We start from the raw sequence: 20615 nt of genomic DNA, 5'->3' as shown, positions 1-20615 counted from the left end.
AGAGAGAGAGAGAGAGAGAGAGAGAGAGAGAGAGAGAGAACACAACATTTCTTTTCTGGTCTAATTGCTGCAGAAATTGAGGAAGAGATTGGCCAGAGTTAAGAGTACCTTTCTCCCTTCCTACTTTTTTCTTCCACTGTTCTTAAAACAAATAGTAGAAATCAACTTATCTGATCTGCAGTTTTTTTTCTAAACTCAGTTCTACCTTGTGGGCACAATGACACTTGGTATAAAGCTGACCTAAGTCACATGTTCCCCAGGTTGTGCAACTAAATCTTTTCTCCTTGGAGTTGTCCCAATGGGAGAATTGACATACACACACACACACACATATAGACATACATGTACATGTGTATGTATATGTACACACAAATGCACAAATATACATTTCTTTTGTTCCTAGTATATATAGTTAAATATTCATTTGCCCCTTTCCTATTAGTAACATGACTTTATCACAGTTTTGTTTCCCAAAAGAAATCATAGGGGCAGCTAGGTGGTGCAATGGATAGAGTACCTGCTCTGGAGTCAGGAAGACCTGAGTTAAAATCTAGCTTCAGACACTTGATCGCTTGATACTTACTAGCTATGTGACTCTAGGCAAGTCACTTAACCCCAACTGCCTCACAAAAAAAGAAAAAGAAAAAGAAATCACAGAATCTGAGAAGAGACTGACCTACATATGAAAGGAATCCCCACTATAATACATGTCACATGTGCTTGTCTAGCTTTTGCTTAAAGACCGCTAAAACAGAGAGCCTACCAACTGTTTGAGGCAACCCATTCCTCTTTTAGACAGCTCTGATTAATAGGAAGTTTCATCTGGCTTCAAGCCTAAATTTACCTCTTTGACGTTTCTACCCAGAACTGCTCTCAGTCCTGCCCTCTGAGGCCAAATGAAGCCAGTTTAGTCTCTCCTTCACAGGATATCCTTTCAAATACCTAAAGATAACTATCATGTTCCACCTTGCTCCTCCACCCCCAAGTCTTGTTTTCTCCAGGCCAAATATGTAGTTTCTGGAACTGATCTTCACAAAACCTGAACCTGAGGCCCTTCACCTGACTGACCACCTCTAGACATTCTCCAACTTCACAATGCCTTTCTTAACTTGTAGCACCCAGAACTGACCACAGTACTTCACATAAGGTCTTAATGCAGCCCAAGACTGAACTAGTCCCTTTTCTCAGGTGTGTGCTCTAAATCTGAAGGAAAAATCCGTGTCAGTTAAGAACATTTTAGTTGGAAGTAAAATGAACAATTGCTCTGTGCCATTAACAGTATTCCTTGAACTAGACACATTTCACCATGTTTGAAAATATTTTTGTGTTTGAACATAACCACAAATAATCACTTTGCCTCAAACCCATTTTTATTGTAATTTGTAATTTGATCTTTTATTGTAATTTGTAACTTGATCTTAAACAATCTAACCTAAACTAAATATGTACAATAATAGTTTTAAAAATCAGTGTAATACCAATTTTAAATGTTCATAAATCCTCCCCCTTTCTTTTTTCTTTCAGCCTAAATTCAACAAGAAAAGGTATTTTCTCTTTGGAGTACTGTATGGCCTCTCCATAGCCAGTTTCAACGTAGCCAACCTTCCTTTTCCACTAGCTCTCTATAAGAAACTTTTGGATCAAAAACCCTCCCTGGAAGATTTGCAAGAGCTGAGTCCTGAATTGGGCAAGTAAGTAAGTTTAGTTATCTATTCCAGCATAACATTCCCTCTCAACTTATTCCTCCAACTTTGACTAGCAATGGCAAGTCAGGTTCCCAGAAGCGTGGCTCCTGATGTTTTCAAGGTTCTATAGGTCTCTATCCTTCCGACACTATGGCTCACAAGCCCCTACTAGTGTGTTACCCTTTAACAATCAGCTAGTAGAGTAGATCCAGTTCTTTGGCAAAGATATTAACTTAAATGACATGGCAAGAACAGTAGTTACTTACAAAGCATTTCCCCCCAAACAGGCACATACTTTCCCCACAAATATACACACTTAAAGTACAATAGTAGTGAAGCATGTGTGCAGGGAATACCAATTGCCAAGGCAATTCACAACTCTGGAACTGTCAGACTTTGATATCCTTTCTTTTTGGGAGGCAAGGGGGTGGGTGTTGGGGTCCTCTTGAAGTTCTTTGTGGGGAATCGCATCAATGAGAGATGAAACTTCTGTACTAGATGATATCTGAAGTCAATAAGTAGTCAATAAGCAGCAATTAAGCTCCTACCATTTGCCGGGCACTGTGTTAAACACTGGGAATAGAAATACAAAAAAAGATTGTCCCTGCCCTTAAGAAACTTAATCTAAGGGAGGAAGGCAATACATCAAAGGAAGCTGAAAAGTGGGAGGGATACCAGGGAAAGTTCACGACATGCCCGGAGAGGCATGGCGAGTTCAAAGAAGTCCCAAAGCAGTGCAGCTGGGTGAGAAATGAAATTTCTGAGCTGAGTTCATTTCTTAAATGGAGGTTTTGGAGTTCATAGTCCCCCTTTCAGGTTGAAAGGTCAGGGGTAGGGATGATACAGAATACTAAGGCAGGTGGGATTCTGCAGGATGATGAAGTTTGTCCATTAAGAAGCATAGTGCAGAACAGCTAGGCGGTGCAGTGGATGGATAGGGCACCATCCCTGAAGTCAGGAGGACCTGAGTTCAAATCTGGCCTCAGACCAAACACTTGACACTAGCTGTATGACCCTGGGTAAGTCACTTAACCCCAATTGCCTGAAAAAAAAAAAAGCATAGTGGAGAAGTAAAGTAGTGTAGCAAGCTGAGATAAGACAAGTCCCTTCCAGGTCTCAACTTATGATCTGAAGTCCCTCCTAGGTCTCGATCTATGAATCTCTGACAACCATATTTAGGAGCTAGGAGATAGATGAAATCAAGCAAAGAAAGGGGAAGAGGAGTAACAGACCGGTAGGAGAATTACAAAGAAGATTATTGAGGCTAAGGGAAAGTAAGCAGAAGAACGGCGTGGCCGATACTTTTCAGAGTATCAGAAAAGTCAGGAAAAATGAGGTCTGATGAAAAGTCGTCAGAATTAACATTGAGAAAGCAGTTGCAATATAGTAAAGAGGTTAGAACTCTGGTTGCAAGAGGGTGAAGTTCTTATGGGAATGATGAGGTTTTAGAGGCAGAAGGGACTCAAAGGGAATCTAGCATTTTACAGATGAGCAGACCTGGTGGACCAGACAGGTTAAGTAACTTGCACACAGTCGGATAACGGCAGATCTGGGATGAGAGTAGTACTGCAAATACACTATCGTTCTGCCCACTACCCCGTACTGCTATGATTTACTTCACAAAGACACACTTTGACTTTTTAAACTTTTAAAATTATCTTTCCTTCAGCAATTTCAAGTTACTTCTGGATGAAAATGCTGATATAGAAGAATTTGACATACATTTTTCTGTGAGTACTACTGAAAAATAGTATGTAGATGAACTTTTAACATATGTCCACCTGTCACAATGGCTTAAAGTGCCCCTTACTGAAATGCTACCTTCTACAATAAGCCAGTTTTTATTTCTTATTTGGTAGGAGATATGTCTACGTAATAGAAAATGAAACACACATTGATAATTCAGATTTTAAAAGTCTATTTTGCAGTCAGCATTATCCAAGAATGACTGAGTTGGAAATTTTTTACATTCATATATTTTTTTAAATAAAGGGGCTCATTTAGCTGTCAGTTAGGGGATATTCTCTAAGAAAAATTCCTATGCATAAAAGATGGTTATGAATATAGTGTTATATCGAAGAAATGGCACTGATTTGGGAGTCCAAAGACTTAAGTGGAAATCACTTAATTGCAGGGGGCTGCCTGAAAAAGAGGAAATGCTATATAATAGGAAAAAATTGCATATGGAGTCAAAGGTGATGAGCTGGAATCTTACCTCTGATGCTTATTAGTTGTATGACCTTGGACAAGTCATTTCACCTCTCTTAGCCTCAGCTTCCTCATCTGTAAAATGAGAGAATTAGATGAGTTGACCTCTAAGGTTGCTTGCAGCTCTAAATTTATGATTTTATGACAAAATTTTCTCTAAAGTCTCTTCCTGTTCTCAGTTTACTCCACAATTTGCTACCTGGGTGGCTCTGAGCAAATCCCTTAATCTTTCTGAAGCTATTTCCTTATTGTAAAATTGTAAAATTTTTCTTATTGTAAAATAATGGGATTAGATTAAATGATCTTTAAATTCCTATCAGTTTCTTATCCTTCTTATCCTATGACCACTTCATATTGTCACCTGAACGTGTTTGTGGTTTTAGATATACTGGGATAAAAAAGATGTTGACCTAATTCCAAATGGAAGCTCCATACTTGTGGACAAAACCAACAAGTAGGTATAGTAGAAATAAATACCTGTTTTTAATGTTCTCAATCTGTCATTAGAGACTTAATACATTAGCACTGTTAATTTCTTGTTTCTGTTAACTATCTCCAGAAAGGTGAGCCAAACCTTTATTGTTATTATTATTATTTTAGTCTCTAAGAAATAGTAAATTTGTTGGGTCATTAACAATCTATATGTAATAATACAAAGTCATTAAAATACACCCACTCAAACTTACGAGGTCAAGCCTCATTCTTGGCAGGTTCCATATCTGTGAATTTGCCTATTCACTAAAATTTATTTATAGCCCCAAAATCATACTCACAGCACTTTCATAGGCATCATAGATGCAGGCAGAGCATCGAAAAATCTGTCACCTAAAACGCTGCTTCGCTACTGAGGCTGAATCCTCACGGAGAAAATCTGTGTATCGGAAAATACGTTTGTTCAGGCATAAGTTTTAGTGGTGTTGGCCGTGAGTTCAATGTTAATGAATCACACAATGTAGTGCAGTCAGAAGAAGGAAGAGGAAATTTGCCAGTCACTTTAGAAAGTGCTAAGGTAAATTTTGTGACCAGAGGCTCACAGGAACCTAACCCTGCACTCCCCCTAGAAGCAATGGTTCAGTATTCACTGATTTGGTGTTTGTGGCAACTTTATAAAGTATAACTACCACAAATGACACAATTTGATTGTATTTAGATATTCAATTAATATTTTTCTAATCTATAATTACTTCCCTAGTCCAGGATTACAATTTCACATTGCCCATTTTTCACTGTGGAGTATTTCATAAATACTCTCTCCACTTCTCCTTTTCATCATTAAATCACTGGTATCCACTACCATTGCCTCTGGAAAGGGGATACTAATGGACCGCTCTATTGTTCTACTAACCATCTTTGTGACTTCCCATACCATAACTCCCTTCTCTGCCTACCACTTCCCTACATATTATTACCCCAATTAGAAAGTAAGTTCCTTAAAGACAAGGACCTTAGCACAATGCTTGGCACATAGTAAGTGCTTAATAGATGTTTTTCATTCATTCTTTTTTCTGAGGATCAAGTTAGATAACAACTTTCCCCCAACTCCAGTTTTTCATTTATTAAATATTTAACTAGAGAAACCTCTTTCCCCATAAGCTCATAAGCAAAAGCCTACAATAAAGAGATATATGTGTTGTGTATATATTGTTACTCAGTTGTTTTTCAGTTGTGTCTGACTCTTCATGACCCCATTTGGGTTTGTTTATTTATTTTTTTTTTTTGGCAAAGATACTGGAAAGGTTTGCCATTTCCCTCTTTAGCTCATTTTACAGATGAGAAAAAACAGAGTCAAATAGGGTGAAGTGACTTGCCCCGGGTTGCATAACTAGTAAGTGTCTGAGACCAGATTTGAATTCAGGAAGATGAATCTTCCTGACTCTAGGCTTGGCACTCTTATCAACTATACAACTGAGCTGCCCATTTATATATAATACTATATATAAATTTTATATGTAATACCATATATAAATTATATATATATATACACTATACTATATACTAGTGTATATATATATATACACTATATATGTATGTGTGGATATATAGATGCATGTGTATGTATGTATGTGTGTGTATATACACACATGGAGATCATATACATATACACACATGTGTATATACGTATATGTATATGTTCATACCTAGAGGGGAGAAGAGAAAGTAAGAGAAGAGAGATTACACACACACACACACACACACACACACACCACACACATGTGTTCTAGGTTTAAAAAGACATAAATAATTACCTAAAATACATTATCTGTGTGAAAGATCACTACCAGAGTCATCCCTAACCATCACTGCTACTTACTTCTGACTTCTCAACTCAGCACAGGCCCACCATTCTCTTAATAAAGTTTTTCCCCCCAAGATAAGAGTTAAAATAATTCTCTCAGGAAAGAATTTCTTTTTCTGTGTCCTTATATGATCTCTCTTCAGCCATGACAAGACCTTCCTGAAAAGACAAACTACCAGTCTATCAGAATTCTACTCCCTCTTAAGATATGGTAACAATACTCATATTTTTCTGTGGCCAGGGCTATTGAAGTAGGTACTAAGCATGTTATACATAAGTGTCTAATGACTGTTATTCTTTGACAGTGGCCTGCTATGGCATTACTCTTATTCAGGTCAGGGTGGCATAAGAATCACTATTAAAAGGTCTATCCTGTCCCTGTGGTTCATCACCTGCTGCTTCTATACACTTTAAATACTTTCTAACTGGCCAGATGTTTCTATATCCCCTCTGTTTTATAAGGTTGTACAAAGTATGAAAATCTTCTACGTTCTATTTAAGTGCAAATTGGAGGATGAGAAAAAAAGAACAAAGTAACAAAGATATAGATTATATACACGTGTTTGTATGTGTGTGTGTGTGTGTGTGTGTGTTTGTATGCATGGAGAGAAACATATATATCTATATATTAACAAAGATTATCTTCTGGCTTCCATAAAGGGAAGATTTTGTTTCCAGATGTATTAATTACATCTTTAACACATCTGTGAAAAAGATTTATAAGGAGTTCCAAACGGGATTTTACAAAGTCTGTACAAAAGAGATACTCAACTTATTCCATCCCGAGGAGCTTAAAGTAGTGACGACTGGAAACCCAGATTATGACTGGAAAGTTTTTGAAGAGGTATGTAATAGGAGAATGGATTTAAAATTTACCAAATAATGTCTATATCTTCTCAATAAACTTTTCTTTCTCCCTTTCCTTCTCAAGAATTCAAAATATTTCAAAGGATATGATAAGTCACATCCTACCATTGTGATGTTTTGGGAGGCTTTCCATAGATTGTCTCTGGAAAAGAAGAAAGACTTCCTCTGTAAGTTATTGATCTTTATAAATCTCTCTCTCTCTTTTTTTTAAATGATAACATTTCCCTTGTGAAGAAACATCTATTTATGGTTGTTTTTCTTATTAATGTGGTTGTATCTACAACTATAGAGGTCACAACCATCAATGGCTGGCCATGCTGCATAAATCTTACCCATGTCCTCAGTAGAGGACATTACTGAATACTGACTCAGGGAAGGAAGAGGTTTTCCTTTCTTTTCTTGATGTCACGTGTATACCAATGAGGCACCTGGGGCAAAGTAGATAGAGAGCTAGGCTTAGAGTCAGAAAGACTTGAGTTCAAATCCAATCTCAGACACTTACTATGTGACCTTGTACAAGTCACTTAACCTCTGTCAGCCTCAGTTTCTTTTACTGTAGAATGGGGATAATAACAGCACTTAGCTCGAAGGGTTGCAGTGAGGAAAAAATGAAATAATATTGGTAAACATTTAGCACAGTGCCTGACACTTCCCCCAACCACAAAGATCCTTCATTCCTTGTACTTTTCATGGGACTAGATTACTTTGAGGTTTTTTCCCTATTCATTTTTTCGATGACATGTTTTACACTACTTTTCTTTCATAATCCTTTGTTTGTGATGTTTTACAGTCACGTATGTACATCACATACCCCTGCATTACAATTTTTGTGAACTTAAGTATTGTCTGGGGGCTGTAATGTTCCTTTACTCACAGATACATAAAAACACCAGAAAAATATTGGTAGTGAAAAAAAAGAGTGTTTTAGGGAGAAGCCTGGGAACATCAAAATAACTTTTTCCTAAAAGCAATTCAGGGCACTCCCTCCCAATTATTCTACTTTGTTATTGATTTCCAGTGTCAGCCCAAGATAGAGCTACAAATAGGGGTAGCTAGGTGGTATAATGAATGGATATTAGGACTTGGAGTCAGGATTTCAAATCTAGCACTTCTATTCTGGTGTTTAATTGGGGATTTAAAATTTGTTCTTTTTCTAGTTGTTTGTGGTTTTTTTTTTAGTTGCATACTTCATTCATTGGTCTGTTCTTTCTCTCTTTTATTGATGTAAGCATTTAGAAGTATAAATTTTCCCCTGAGTAATGCTTTGGCTACATCATACAAATTTTGGTATGTTGTCTCATTGTTATCATTATCTTTAATGAAATTATTGATTGTTTCTATATTTCTAAGATCTCTGGACAGTTTTTTTAAATTTGTTGAAATATAATGTCTAGGCCCTTTTTTTTTTTATCACGGCTTTCAGGTAGTCTAGTAACTCTTCATTTATCTCTCCTCAATCTGTTTTCCTAGTCAACTGTTTTTCCTATGAGATATTTCTCATTTTCTTCTATTTTTTCAATCTTTTCACTTTGTTTTATTGTTTCTTGATGTCTCATGGAGGCATTAGCTTCCACCTGAACAGTTCAAATTTTTAAGGAGTTACTTTCTTTAGTGAGATTTTTATACCACTTTTACCAAGATGTTAATTGTTTTTTGTAATTTTCTTGCATAGCTCTCATTTCTCTTCCCAGTTTTTCCTGTAATGCTCTTATTTGTTTTTTTTAAATGATTTTTTTTGCTCCTTTTTTATCCTTTTTTAAAAAACTCTTCTAGGAATGCTTATTGGACTTGTGTCCAATCTGTATTTTTCTTTGAGGCTGTGCTTGTAGATGTTTCCAAGTTGATCTTTTCTGAGTTTGTGTCTTTAGCTTCCCTGTCACCATAGATGATATTTATGGTCAGAATTTTTTTGGTGTTTGTGTTTGTGTGTGTGTATGTATATATGTGTGTGTCTACACACACATATATACATACACACATGCACACACACATATATATATATATATATATATATACCTATTTGTGTCTAATGGTAGCCATCTCTAGGGCAAAGGGGAGAAAAAAAGACATTTACATGATAACTTTATTATATACTTTAAAGGAATAGCAAGTTGTACATATTAAATATGCAATTTCATGTATAATCATATTTTTTATCATACTGTGTTGTGGAAATGCTTTAGTCCATAAATTAAAAAAATTAAAAATTTAAAAAAGAACATAAGAGCTTAAAAACTGGCTTAGTCAGCAGATGCTTGACTTAATTTCCAAGCAGAGAGATTTGGCAGCCAATCACAATGCCAAATTAGAGTAAATAAACTAATTTGTAAAATTTCATGGAAAAGGATGGTTCAAGTTTTTTTTTTAATCATGATTGTTTACAAATTTTATTCTTGAATTTATAAGTTGTTATAGGAAATGTCTTCGTGCTGAAGCTCTATATAATGAAAGTGCTTCATCTGATCTTGTAATTTCTCCTAATGCCAATATGGGCCTCAGAGTCCAGTGCAGTGCCTGATGTATAATAAGTACATAATAAATGCTAGCTGGTTGGAGCCAGCTTAGCTATAGCAGACCCTGAGGGGCCTTCACCATTTAGGGCAGTCTGGACAGTGGTAGTGTTTGTGTATATTGTTTTTCTTACTCTGCCGCTTTCAGTCTGCCTCAATACATGTAAATCTTCTCTTGCATCTCTGGAAAAAAAAATACACACACACACAGAGTTACTTTCTTAAAGAGCAGTAGTATCCCATGTAACCATAATTTCCAACCTTATCACTTATATCACTCTTCTCCTGATTGACTGATGGCCCCCAAACACATTTTGCATACTCCTTCTGAGATTTTTATCATGCCATTTCTCTTGCCTCAAATATTCTGTCCCCTTCTTTCCTTCGATCTAAATGTTATCAATTCCTCAAATCCCAACTCAAATTCCAGTTTCTCCATTACTTCTTGATGACTCAAGTCCCTATTTACTTTGTCTCATTTGTTTGTCAGTTAAGCACGTACCAGCATGAAATCTTTTTTTTTGCTCCTTTTTTATCCTTTTTAAAAAACTCTTCTAGGAATGCTTATTGGACTTGTGTCCAATCTGTATTTTTCTTTGAGGCTGTGCTTGTAGATGTTTCCAAGTTGATCTTTTCTGAGTTTGTGTCTTTAGCTTCCCTGTCACCATAGATGATATTTATGGTCAGAATTTTTTTGTTGTTTGTGTTTGTATGTGTGTATGTATATATGTGTGTGTATTGTGTATTTAAGAAATATTAAATCCTATAATGTTACTTACCATTTCATGCATAAATGCCGTGTATACCCATCTAGATTATCAGCTTCTTGAGGGCAGGAACCATGAACTATACTTTGTATTCTGCCCAATACTTAAAGTATAATAACACACATTATTCAATATTTGCTGAATGGACAAATGAAATTTCTTCTCTGTACTTTGAGTTTGTGCTCGATCTTTTAAAAACTACCCTTAATTTTATTTTTCTTTAAAGTGTTTCTTACAGGAAGTGACAGACTTCAAGCCCAAGACATACAGAATAGGGGAATAAATTTTATCCATCCTGAATCTGCGAGGGAAGATGAACTTCCAATAGTACATACCTGTTTTCATAATCTATACCTCCCACCATATTCTACGATGGAAAGAGTGGAAGAAGTCCTTCAAATAGCCATCAATAACAACAGAGGATTTGCCCTTTAGCCATCATTCAAACCTTTGCCAAAAAAAAAAAAAAAAAGACATTGGGACTGAAAATGTACAATAAAATGACCATGCAGCTAATGGAATATATTTATGACTTTTGTAAAAAGTGAAATCATAAGAGCAATGCAGAAGCATCGTAGCCTGCTTCATTCTAAGTATTAGTGTGTGTCTTCAGCATTTGCTACAGTGCTTTTGATGTAAGAAGGGCTTATCATGGTACTTATGGCTGTTGAATAAAATGAATGAATGAATAAGATGAGATGAGATGATAGCAATAGAAATAGGCGTCGATTCAGGCTCAGAAGATGAGGCAAAGAGTGGAGTCAGAAGTATTCAGAAGACAGAAAGAATGGATGGAAGAGTGAAAAGTTCTTAGAGCCCTAACCTGGGTTGTATAAAGGACACAGCGTTGGAAATAAATTCATATATGCAAAGAAGGAGGTTAGCCTATTTTTGTTTTGTGCACAAAATTACTTTTTAGATGTAAATTTTTTTTTTTTTTGCCTTTTAAATTTAATTTAAAAACCATCTCCCCACAGGAAAAGTGTAGAAATTCCTCTTCTGCTTTTCCCCAATAGTTTCTTCCTAGACTCTTCTCTGATTTTCTCTGCATGTCGTTCAGCAAGAAGGCAGACCTTATTTACTACACTCCCCATGCTTCAAATGACCATTATACAAAATTACTTATGTTAGTCTCTGTTTTTCTGTAAACCTTCTGTTAATAGGATTCCCTGCTGTGAAATTCAGTTGGGTAAAACTTACGCCCACATTCAGAGTTGGTCTTTATCCTCAAAAAGTTTTCTATACAGTTATCAAGGCAACTGTAATGTAGCATAAAGAGTATGGTGGTTAAGTGTCCTACGGTCTAGTCCTGGCATTGTGACCTTTTAGCAATTCCCGTCACCTTGGGCTCAGTTGACTCATTATAACTCTACTCAGCTAGGTGGTGCAGTGGACAGAGATATTGTTATCTTGGAATGTGTTGTTTCCCTCACTCTATTATGAGGTCCTTGAGGAGAGGGGCCCTATTTTATACATTTTATCCTGAAAGGTGGCAGGTCATAGTGGAGAGTGTGCTAAATTTGGAGTCAGAAAGACTTTAAATCTTAGCTCAAACACTTACTATGTGACCCTGGGCAAATTGCTTTCTCTTCGACTAAATGTCCTTATCCGCAAAATGAGAATGATGATAATAGCACCTACCTCACAAGGTTGTTATAAAAATCAGTGTACTTAAAACAATTTTCCAACCTTAAAATTACATATAACTAAGTTGTTAGGTTTGCTGATCTATCAATTGCATGTGTTGAGTTTTACTTCTTCAAGTTGCACATAGGAATTTCCACTTAAAGGTAAGAACTAAGGAATTGCAAGTTTTCTGTCAACACTGTTCCAAGGTCCTCTGGTCCACTTTTCTTCTTCCAAGATTTCTCTTCCACTGGGTCATCCATGCCAGCCCATCCTGTGTTGACTGTGGAATGCCAGGTTAATTTTTATGCTTCCTTTCCCATTGGCAAGGTGATGCCATAAAGATGTGTGTAGCAAGTGAGCCAGGCTTAACACCTGTTCATTCTCCATGTACGCCTAAGCTGCTGTGCAGATGATCACACTGAGTCAAGGAAGGGTGGACCTTGGGCCTTGAGTCTTGACTGGGCCTGCAAAGGACTTCAGCAGCAGACAAGTACTAAGGACCTACCCTAGAAGCAACAGCTGAGAAGCAATATGATGCTGTGGAAAAAAAATTGGATTTGTAGTCAAAGGACCTGGGTTCAAAATCTTAATCTGCTACTTAATACCTGTGGGACACTAGGCGAGTCACTTATCTGCGACTGCTTCTTATCTGTAAAATGGGTGGAAGGATGATTGAGATGACCCCTCTAGGTCCCTTTCAGCTCGAAATCTAGGCTATTTTGACCTGCTGAACATGATGCTGTTAAATTTTAGAATTATTATTCAGGGCAAAACAAGTTAAACAGAGCAAACGTGAAAAAAAAAGAGATGATCATGGAAGTGCTACAAGACTTCAAGAACAGATTGTGCAAGAATAACTCATTTCCTTTTTTCAGTTTTACTGCACAGTTTCATCATATGAAATAATAATGTACAAAGTGTCTGGAAAATCTTCAAGGCTTAGATAAATGCCAATTTGAGTAAATGCCAATAATTATCAAGGGAATGCTATAGATATAATTTAGATTTTTGCAAAGCTTTTAACGAAGCATCATGCTAATTTTGTGAATAAGACGGGAAGATTGTGGGCCAGACAATTCAGACAGAATTGGTTGGATGGCCAGACCTAAGAAACAGAACCAGAAATCGCATTTGTTTTGTATATATTCATTGTCTTATTCTGTGTATTTGTATCCCTAGTCTGTAATATAGTGCCTAGCACATAATGGGTGCTTAATAAATGCTTGATTAAAGGTATACTTAATCTTGGTGTAAGGAAAAACTTCCTTAATAGTCTGGACCCTCCAAAAGTGGAAATGGCTACATTGGGACACAGTGGGTTCCACTTAAAGTCTTCAAAAATTGGATAATCATTTGTTGGGTATGTTGTAGAGGAGACAGCCATGAGTTGAAACAGATGGCTTTTGAGGTCCCTTCCTCAGGGATAAAATGCTGGCTCCAGAGTCAAACACCCAAGTTCAAAACCAGCCTCAGATAGTCACAAGTAGTGTGACCCTGAGCAAGTCACTTCATCTTTTGTCTTGGTTTCCTTAACTTGTAAGATGGGATTAAAAACAGCACCTACCTTGTGATGTTGTTAAGAATTAAATGAGAGTATTTGTAAAATATTTAGCATAGTCCCTTCACCACCCTTACACTTCGGACATTCTGTGAAGTGTATGGATAACAGCGTAACAATTCGGTATGTATCAGCATTTACATCATGCCATTGGGACCCTAGTACTTTGTAAAAATATCCCTTAAACTATTATGATGAAGTCATCAAATATTTGTCCTTTGTCTCTTACTCAACATAGGGAATAAAACTAAATCAAAGGTAACTAAAAATGGCCCAGAGGAATCATGGAGGGGCTAAACCCCAGTCAGGATGAGGTCAGCTCAAACCCTGCCTCAGGCACTATTCGGGTGACCCTGTGCAAGCATACTTCACCTATGCTTCAGGTCCCTCATCTGCAAAATAAGGGGGTTGGACCCAGTGGCCTTTCACGTCCTTTCTATTTCTGAATCCCTGATCCTGGTTTGTTTTCCAACCTTTTAAGCTGGTAAAGAGTTTCAAGCAATAATTGCTTCTAATGTAACATCTAAAATTTGGAATAATATTTAATTATTCCCTCAAACTCTCTTTTGCAAAGTCTTTTTAAAGTACAAGTCTGACCACATCCCTCCCCTGTTCAATAAACTCCAATTGTTCCCTATCGCTTCTGACCAAAGAAAAGCTCCCACTCAGCTTCTAAGCAAAGCTTTTCACAAGTTGGCTCCAACCTCCGTTTCCAACATAATCTATTATTTCCAATCCTACGCTCTCCAGTCCAGCCTGCGTTCTCTTGCTGTTCCCCACCTGTCATTCCATCTCCCACCTGTGTACCAATGCCTAAAAGCCTCACTGCCTCAATTCTACCTCAGAACCTGTCATTTCCTATACTTAACCTTTCCTAATCTTCCCAGCTACTAATATCCTCATTTAAAAAAAATAATAATCTTGTATTTATTTATAGGACAGTTATGTGGCAAAATGTATAGAGGGCTGGGCCCTCCTCTTCCCGAGTTCAAATCTGGCAACTTAAAAGTGGAGTGACCCCGGGCAAATCAGTTACTTTTGTTTGCCCTAATCTGTAAAATGAACTGGAGAAGGAAATGGCAAACCACTTCAGTATCTTTGCCAAGAAAACCCCAAATGGGGGTCAAGAACAGCTGGACACAACTGAACATTTATTTATTCACATCTTGTTTCACCTATTAGAAGGCAGAGTTCCTTGAAAAGCAGGGCTTTAATTTTTTTTTTTTTGGTCTTTGTATGCTCCAGCACCTCGCACAGTGCCTGGAACTTAGTAGGCACCCAATATATATTTGCTGACTAATTGTAGATTAACTATTTTCCCATGGTAATTCTGGAAATAAAGATACAAAATAGAAGTTTTGCTATACACATCAATTTCCACTTTATTGTAAGCTTTTGTATGAATATAGTTCAAATGAATTTATCTGAAACTATTTAAATGAACAAATTATTTGGCGTAGCGCCTTTGAAAATATCTGTTATTTTTATCATTGCCTTCCATTGCCTTTAATCTATTAACCAAAATAATCCAAAAACCTTTTGGTAAATGTATTTACCTTTTAGTGGAGTATAATCAAAACTAAAAGTCAAGTATTTATACAGATCAAGATTAGGACTGTTAAGTCTAACAAGGGAATACTTTAATGAAACGAATATAGGGATTCCAATCCTCCCCACTGCAACTATGAAAAAGGCAAGATGAAAAAACTCATTTTAACTTTCTTTAATCCAGAGTTTCTAAGAGAAAGATGAAAATCTTAGTTCCCTATGAAAATGAGATCACTCCAGCACATTAAGAACTAAGTGGAGTAAAATAAGAAATTTTTCTGTTTAAACGTCAATCACATGGCCTTTACTACATCAAGTCTCTCAGGGTAGCCTCTGGCATTAGTTGTGTCTAAACAGCTTGATACCCATCCAAGTCCAGAGGTGGAAGAACACATACACTGGTATGGTAATCGGCAAGAGAAGACTGTAAAAGCACAGGCTGCTGGTGCTGGTGCAACCATGGGGAAAGTTTTCCTCTACAGAGGCGGAGTAAAACAGTCCAGCTAAAGAGATGAGAGGAACAAGGACAGTCAGAGTTGGCAGAGACAGAAACATTTTCCTTGACTGCTTATCTCTTCCTCCTCCCAACGTACGGTGTCCTGGAGTCTGGCGTTTAGGAACGGCCTACTCTTGTTCTTTTTCTTCTTGTTGCTTATTCCGGCGTATCATTCTTGCTGCCTGTGGTATCATATTAGGAATGCCGTCAATGACTGGATAAGCAATTCCCAGTTCTTCATTAATCAGTTCGTTTGTTGATACTTCGTACCTAAGCAAAACAAGTACGAATAAATCAATTATTTAAGTTACTGGAAAAAAATAAAATGTCCAGAATATGGTTGTAAATAACTCAGTCTATCCAGCTCTATCCTATAAAGGGACTATTGCTTTAATCCAGTATAAATTTAAACTCTCCCATGGATAACTGTACTGTTTTTCTGAAAAAGAATTTCATAATTTTCCCACTTCAGGCTGTTTTCTCTCCATATAAAGTCATTTTTCTTTTTCTATTTTTGTTATACCTTTTCAGATCTGTCTGTTCTACCATATTACACAGAAAATATCAAATCGCTCTGCCCACCCAAAATAGTTTCATCCCTTTTAAGAGGAAGCACAGCACAGGGGAAGAAGTCTTGGACAATCAGGAGTGACCTGAGTTTCAATGCTGCCTCAAACACTGACTAGCTGTGTCAATATGGGTAAATCATTTCACCTCTATGAACCTATAACTCATCTGTTAATAGAGATCACAGGCTTGTGTGACAACCATTTACTGAGCAAGGTATTTTGCTAGGTATTAGAAATACTAATACTAGAAATGTTAGGACAAAACAAGAGAGTGTTTTGTACACACACATTCTATTGGGATATATAGCATGGACACAAGTAAATACAAAGTAATTTCGGGGGGGGAGTGCTAATAACAGGGAATATCAGCAAACTCCTCTTGTAGGAAATAGCACCTAAGCCGTGCTGTGAAGGAAGCTAATTAGTGTATGTGAGGCACCAAGGTGCAGTGGATAGAGACCTCAGACATTAGCTGTAGGACCCTGGACAAGTCACTTGACCAGTTTTCCTCATCTGTAAAACAGGAACAATAACAGCACTTATCTCCTGGGGCTGTTGTGAGGAGCCAATGAGATTGTAATTGTAGAACACTCAACACAGTTCCTAGCACATAGTAAGTGCTACATAAATGTTAGCTATCATTATTTTCATTATTTAAAGTATAGGAGGGAGTACATTCCAGACACAGAGGACCACTTGAGCAAAGGGAAAGAGGTTGTCATGAATAGACTTTCCTTTTTCTCTTCATTCTTCTCTACCTTTTCAACCTTGGACAAAGTTGATCACCCTCCTCCTTGTACCCTTTGCTCCTGGGGCTCCTCCCTTCCTCAGATGGGGGGGGGGGGAGGACAGTGAACTCCTCCCAGATCCTCCATTTAAGGAGGGAACCCAGGGCATCCATCTCATCAGCTGCATTCCTGACTTCATCATGCCTCATTCCCCTCCCACCCTTCAGTTTCTTTTTTATGAGCCGTCTTCCCCCATTAGATGGTAAACTTGAGGGCAGGGGCTGTACTGCCTTTCTTTGCATGCCTAGTGCTTAGCGCAGTGCCCACTGAACACTAGGATTTAATAAATGTTTATCTTCCAATACTAGTATACAGCTGCTGCTGCTACTACTATTACTACTACTACTACTTCTACTTCTTCTACTACTACTACTACTACTGCTGCTGCTGCTACTACCACTACCACCACCAAACTACTACTCTCTTCTCTATAGGTTTTCGTGCTACTGTTCTCTTCTGGTTTTCCTTCCTCATGTCTGATGACTCTTTCTCAGGCTCCACTGCTAGAATCTCAGCTGGTTCATGCCCACTAACCTAGGACGTCCCCCAAGACTCTATCCTGTGTCCTCTATTTCACTTGCTGATCTCATCAACTCACAGGGATTCAGTTATCATCTCTATGAAGATGATTCTCAAATCTATTTGTCCATCCCTAACACTACTCCTGACATATAGTCTTAGATTTCCAACTGCCTACTGCATACTGAACATCTTGAAATAGATATCTCCTAAACATCTTAAACTCAGTAAGTCCAAAACTGAACATATCTTTCCCCTCAAATCCTCCTCTCTTTGTAACCCTCCTATTACTGTTGAGGGTATCATCACCCTCCCAGTTAGTTACCACGACCTCAGTGTCATCCTCTACTTCTCCCTCTCTCTCTCACCCCTCATATCCATTCTGTTGCCAACTCTTGTTGTTTCTACCTTCATACCATCTCTTGGACGGCCCTCCCTTACTCCTCTCGTACTGCCACCACCCAACGGACTGGATATGTGGGGGGAGGTTGAGGAGTGGAGGACACCACCTGGATATAGACCCTCCAACCTCACACCTGAATAACTGAAACAGCCTGCTGGTTGATCTCCCATCCTCAAGTCTCTCCTCACTGTAGTCCATTCTCCACTCAGCTGTCAAACTGGTTTTCCTAAAGTGTAGGTCTGCCAATGTCACCATTCAGTAAACCACAGCGGTTCCCTATTACCTCCAGAATCAAGTACAGAATCCTATGGGGGTTTTGTTTGTTTCGTTTTGGGAGGCAATAGGGTTAAGTGACCTGCCCAAGGTCACACAGCTCATGTCTGGGGTCATATTTGAGCTCAGGTCCTCCTGACTTCAGGGCCAGTGCTCCGTCCACAGTACCACCTGAACCCTCTGGTTTTTATAGTTTTTCATCACCTGGCCCCTTCCCACCTTTCCAGTCTTCCTACACCTTATTCCCCTCCAAGCACAATAAGACCCAATGACATTGTCTTCCTTGTTGTTGTTTTGACCTAAGAATCCATCTTACATTTTCACCGACTGCTCTTCATGCCTGAAATGCTTTCCCTCTTCTCCAAATCCCCAACTTCCCTAGTTTTCCTCAAGTCTTCCCTGAATCCTTTCCTGATCCCCATCAATACTAAAGTGTCCCCTTCTTATATTAACTCTAACATTCCATTTTGTTAAAAAAAAAAACATTACTAATCATTTTTGTAACCTTCACTGCTGCAGAACAGTTTGAATAGCGCCACGCTGAAGCATTCTAGGAGCTGGATAAAACAGAATTAGAGGATCTGAACAGGAAAGCAGTAAGTCTATTGCATATATAGTATATGGGCAGTATACACAGTATATATGCATGCACACGCGTGCGCGCACACACATACATATATGCGGCCCATACGCAATATACAGTATGTATGCTGAATAAATACAGTATAGATGAAATCTATCGATCCATCTGCTGGTGGGGGTGGATGATGCTGGAAGGCCGTCTCCCGGCTGTTATGAGCCAGACGAGCCTCGGTTTCTTCTCTACAAAACGGGAATAAACAACTCCAGCCTAGGCCTCGAGCTACGCTGCAAAGGGAGCAGACTTGAAATCTGGAGGCTCCAAGCCCGGCCCCCGGAGAGATCAGGTGACTCGCCCGGGTCACGTGGGCCGTAACGGGAGGCGCTATCTGAACGCGCGTGCCCTTGGTGTCCCGCAGTGCCTGGGGTCATGGCGGGGTCATCTGCCCTCTCCGGGCCTCGGTTCCCTTATATACCAGAGGCTGGGGGCTAGGCCCGGCCCGCCCCGCCCGGGCTCCCCGCAGGGCGCCTAACCTCAGAGGCTTCTTGGAGAGCGGGCACACCAGCACGTCCAGCAAGGCCGCGTCAAAGGCGGCCGGAGGCGAGGCCGGGTCCGACCCCGGGCTGTCGGCAGCCGGCCTGGGCCCCGCCGCGTGCACCGCCCTGCTCCCGGCGGCCGATGCCCGCAGCGCAGACGCAGCTCGTCGCCACGGCCCGCTCAGCATGGCCCCTTCCGCGGCGGGAACCCTGGGCGGCCTCGTTCTCGCGCCCGCTCCGGCTCGCCGATGACGCCCCGCCCCTCCGCGAGCTGCTTCCGGTGCGCGGAGGAAGGCCGTCCCCGCGCAGGCGCGCTTCGCACTCTACTTCCTACTTAGTCACCAACTGCGGAGGGGGCGGGGTGGGCGTGGTCTGTCGGGTCATTTCCCGGCCGAGGTGATGTCTTCGGCTATCTAGTACCGGACTCTCGTGAAAAAAGATCTTTTACCCGAACTCTATCCACAATTCCCTCATTCGTAACAAACCTAGATCCGGAAGGGACCTCAGAGGCCTATTCCATTCTCCCCATTTTACAGAGAAGGAACCTGAGGCCCACGGGTGGAAATGACTTGTCTAAGGTCCCACCTATAGCAAGCATAAAAATGAGATTGGAACTCGGGTCCTCTGACCCCAGAGGGGGGTTCTCCCGCCGCGTCACACTGCTAGTTCAGACTTTACTAAAACCTTGCTGTTTGTCCTTTAAAGCCCTTCGTGACCTGTTTCCGGCCCTCCTTTCCAGGTCTATTCTGTATTTCCCCCCTTTACACTCTGCAGTCCAGGCAAACTGGCCTTCCCCACACCAGCAATGCGCGGCCTCCTCATCTCTGCGCCTTGGAATCGCCTCAAAGCTCAAAGCTCAAAAGCTCAAGCGCCGCAGCCTGCATTTGTTACCTAACAATCAATCAATATAGCAGCAATGTTTATTAAGTACCCAGTGCCAGGCGCTGGGAAAACAGAGACAAGAGTGAAACAGTCCCATCACGTGAATGCAGTAGAAGCAATATGTACAAAAACAGGTATAGCACCTACACAGGTAATGCACAAAGAGTTATAGCACACACACAGGCCAAGCACAAACAGGCATAGCACACACATAAACAATGCACAAACAGATAAAGCACACACACAAGCAACGCAATGCACAAAGAGTTATAGCACACACACAAGCAATGCACAGGCATAGCACACACATAAACAATGCACAAACAAGTATAGCACACAAGCAATGCACAAAGAGGTGTAGCACACACAAGCAATGCACAAACAGGTATAGCACACACATAATGCACAAACATAAAGCACACACACAAGCAATGCAATGCACAGAGAGTTATAGCACACATAAGCAATGCACAAACAAGTATGGCACACACAAGCAATGCA

At 39.5% G+C, this 20615-nt stretch overlaps 3 protein-coding genes across 3 annotated transcripts in view; 1 reads left to right on the top strand and 2 right to left on the bottom strand.

Annotated features, from left to right (window-relative positions):
- Positions 1 to 10835, top strand: part of HERC6 (HECT and RLD domain containing E3 ubiquitin protein ligase family member 6) — a 52729-nt gene extending 41894 nt beyond the window's left edge. Inside the window, exons 19-24 of the mRNA XM_027853417.1 lie at positions 1525 to 1691; positions 3355 to 3415; positions 4277 to 4347; positions 6850 to 7033; positions 7121 to 7223; positions 10560 to 10835. Coding sequence (XP_027709218.1) covers positions 1525 to 1691; positions 3355 to 3415; positions 4277 to 4347; positions 6850 to 7033; positions 7121 to 7223; positions 10560 to 10768 — 795 coding nt within the window. The 3' untranslated portion in view covers positions 10769 to 10835. The remainder of the gene's footprint in view (positions 1 to 1524; positions 1692 to 3354; positions 3416 to 4276; positions 4348 to 6849; positions 7034 to 7120; positions 7224 to 10559) is intronic.
- Positions 10836 to 15145: 4310 nt separating this feature from the next.
- Positions 15146 to 15708, bottom strand: PIGY (phosphatidylinositol glycan anchor biosynthesis class Y). The gene has a single exon (XM_027853406.1). It carries the CDS (start codon positions 15621 to 15623, stop codon positions 15408 to 15410), a length of 216 nt encoding a protein of 71 aa, XP_027709207.1. The 5' UTR covers positions 15624 to 15708; the 3' UTR covers positions 15146 to 15407.
- Positions 15674 to 20054, bottom strand: PYURF (PIGY upstream reading frame). The gene is made up of 4 exons (XM_027853392.1): positions 19998 to 20054; positions 19575 to 19641; positions 19230 to 19503; positions 15674 to 15834 (listed from the first exon to the last, which is right to left on the bottom strand). The coding sequence occupies exons 1-4, from the start codon at positions 20052 to 20054 to the stop codon at positions 15693 to 15695; spliced, it is 540 nt and encodes a 179-aa protein (XP_027709193.1). The 3' UTR covers positions 15674 to 15692.
- Between the last annotated feature and the right edge of the window lie 561 nt (positions 20055 to 20615).

The sequence above is a fragment of the Vombatus ursinus genome, unplaced genomic scaffold (assembly GCF_900497805.2).
Source record: "Vombatus ursinus unplaced genomic scaffold, bare-nosed wombat genome assembly UNPS02009975.1, whole genome shotgun sequence".
In the NCBI taxonomy this organism is placed as follows: domain Eukaryota; kingdom Metazoa; phylum Chordata; class Mammalia; order Diprotodontia; family Vombatidae; genus Vombatus; species Vombatus ursinus.
This window is presented reverse-complemented; position numbering and strand designations above follow the sequence as displayed.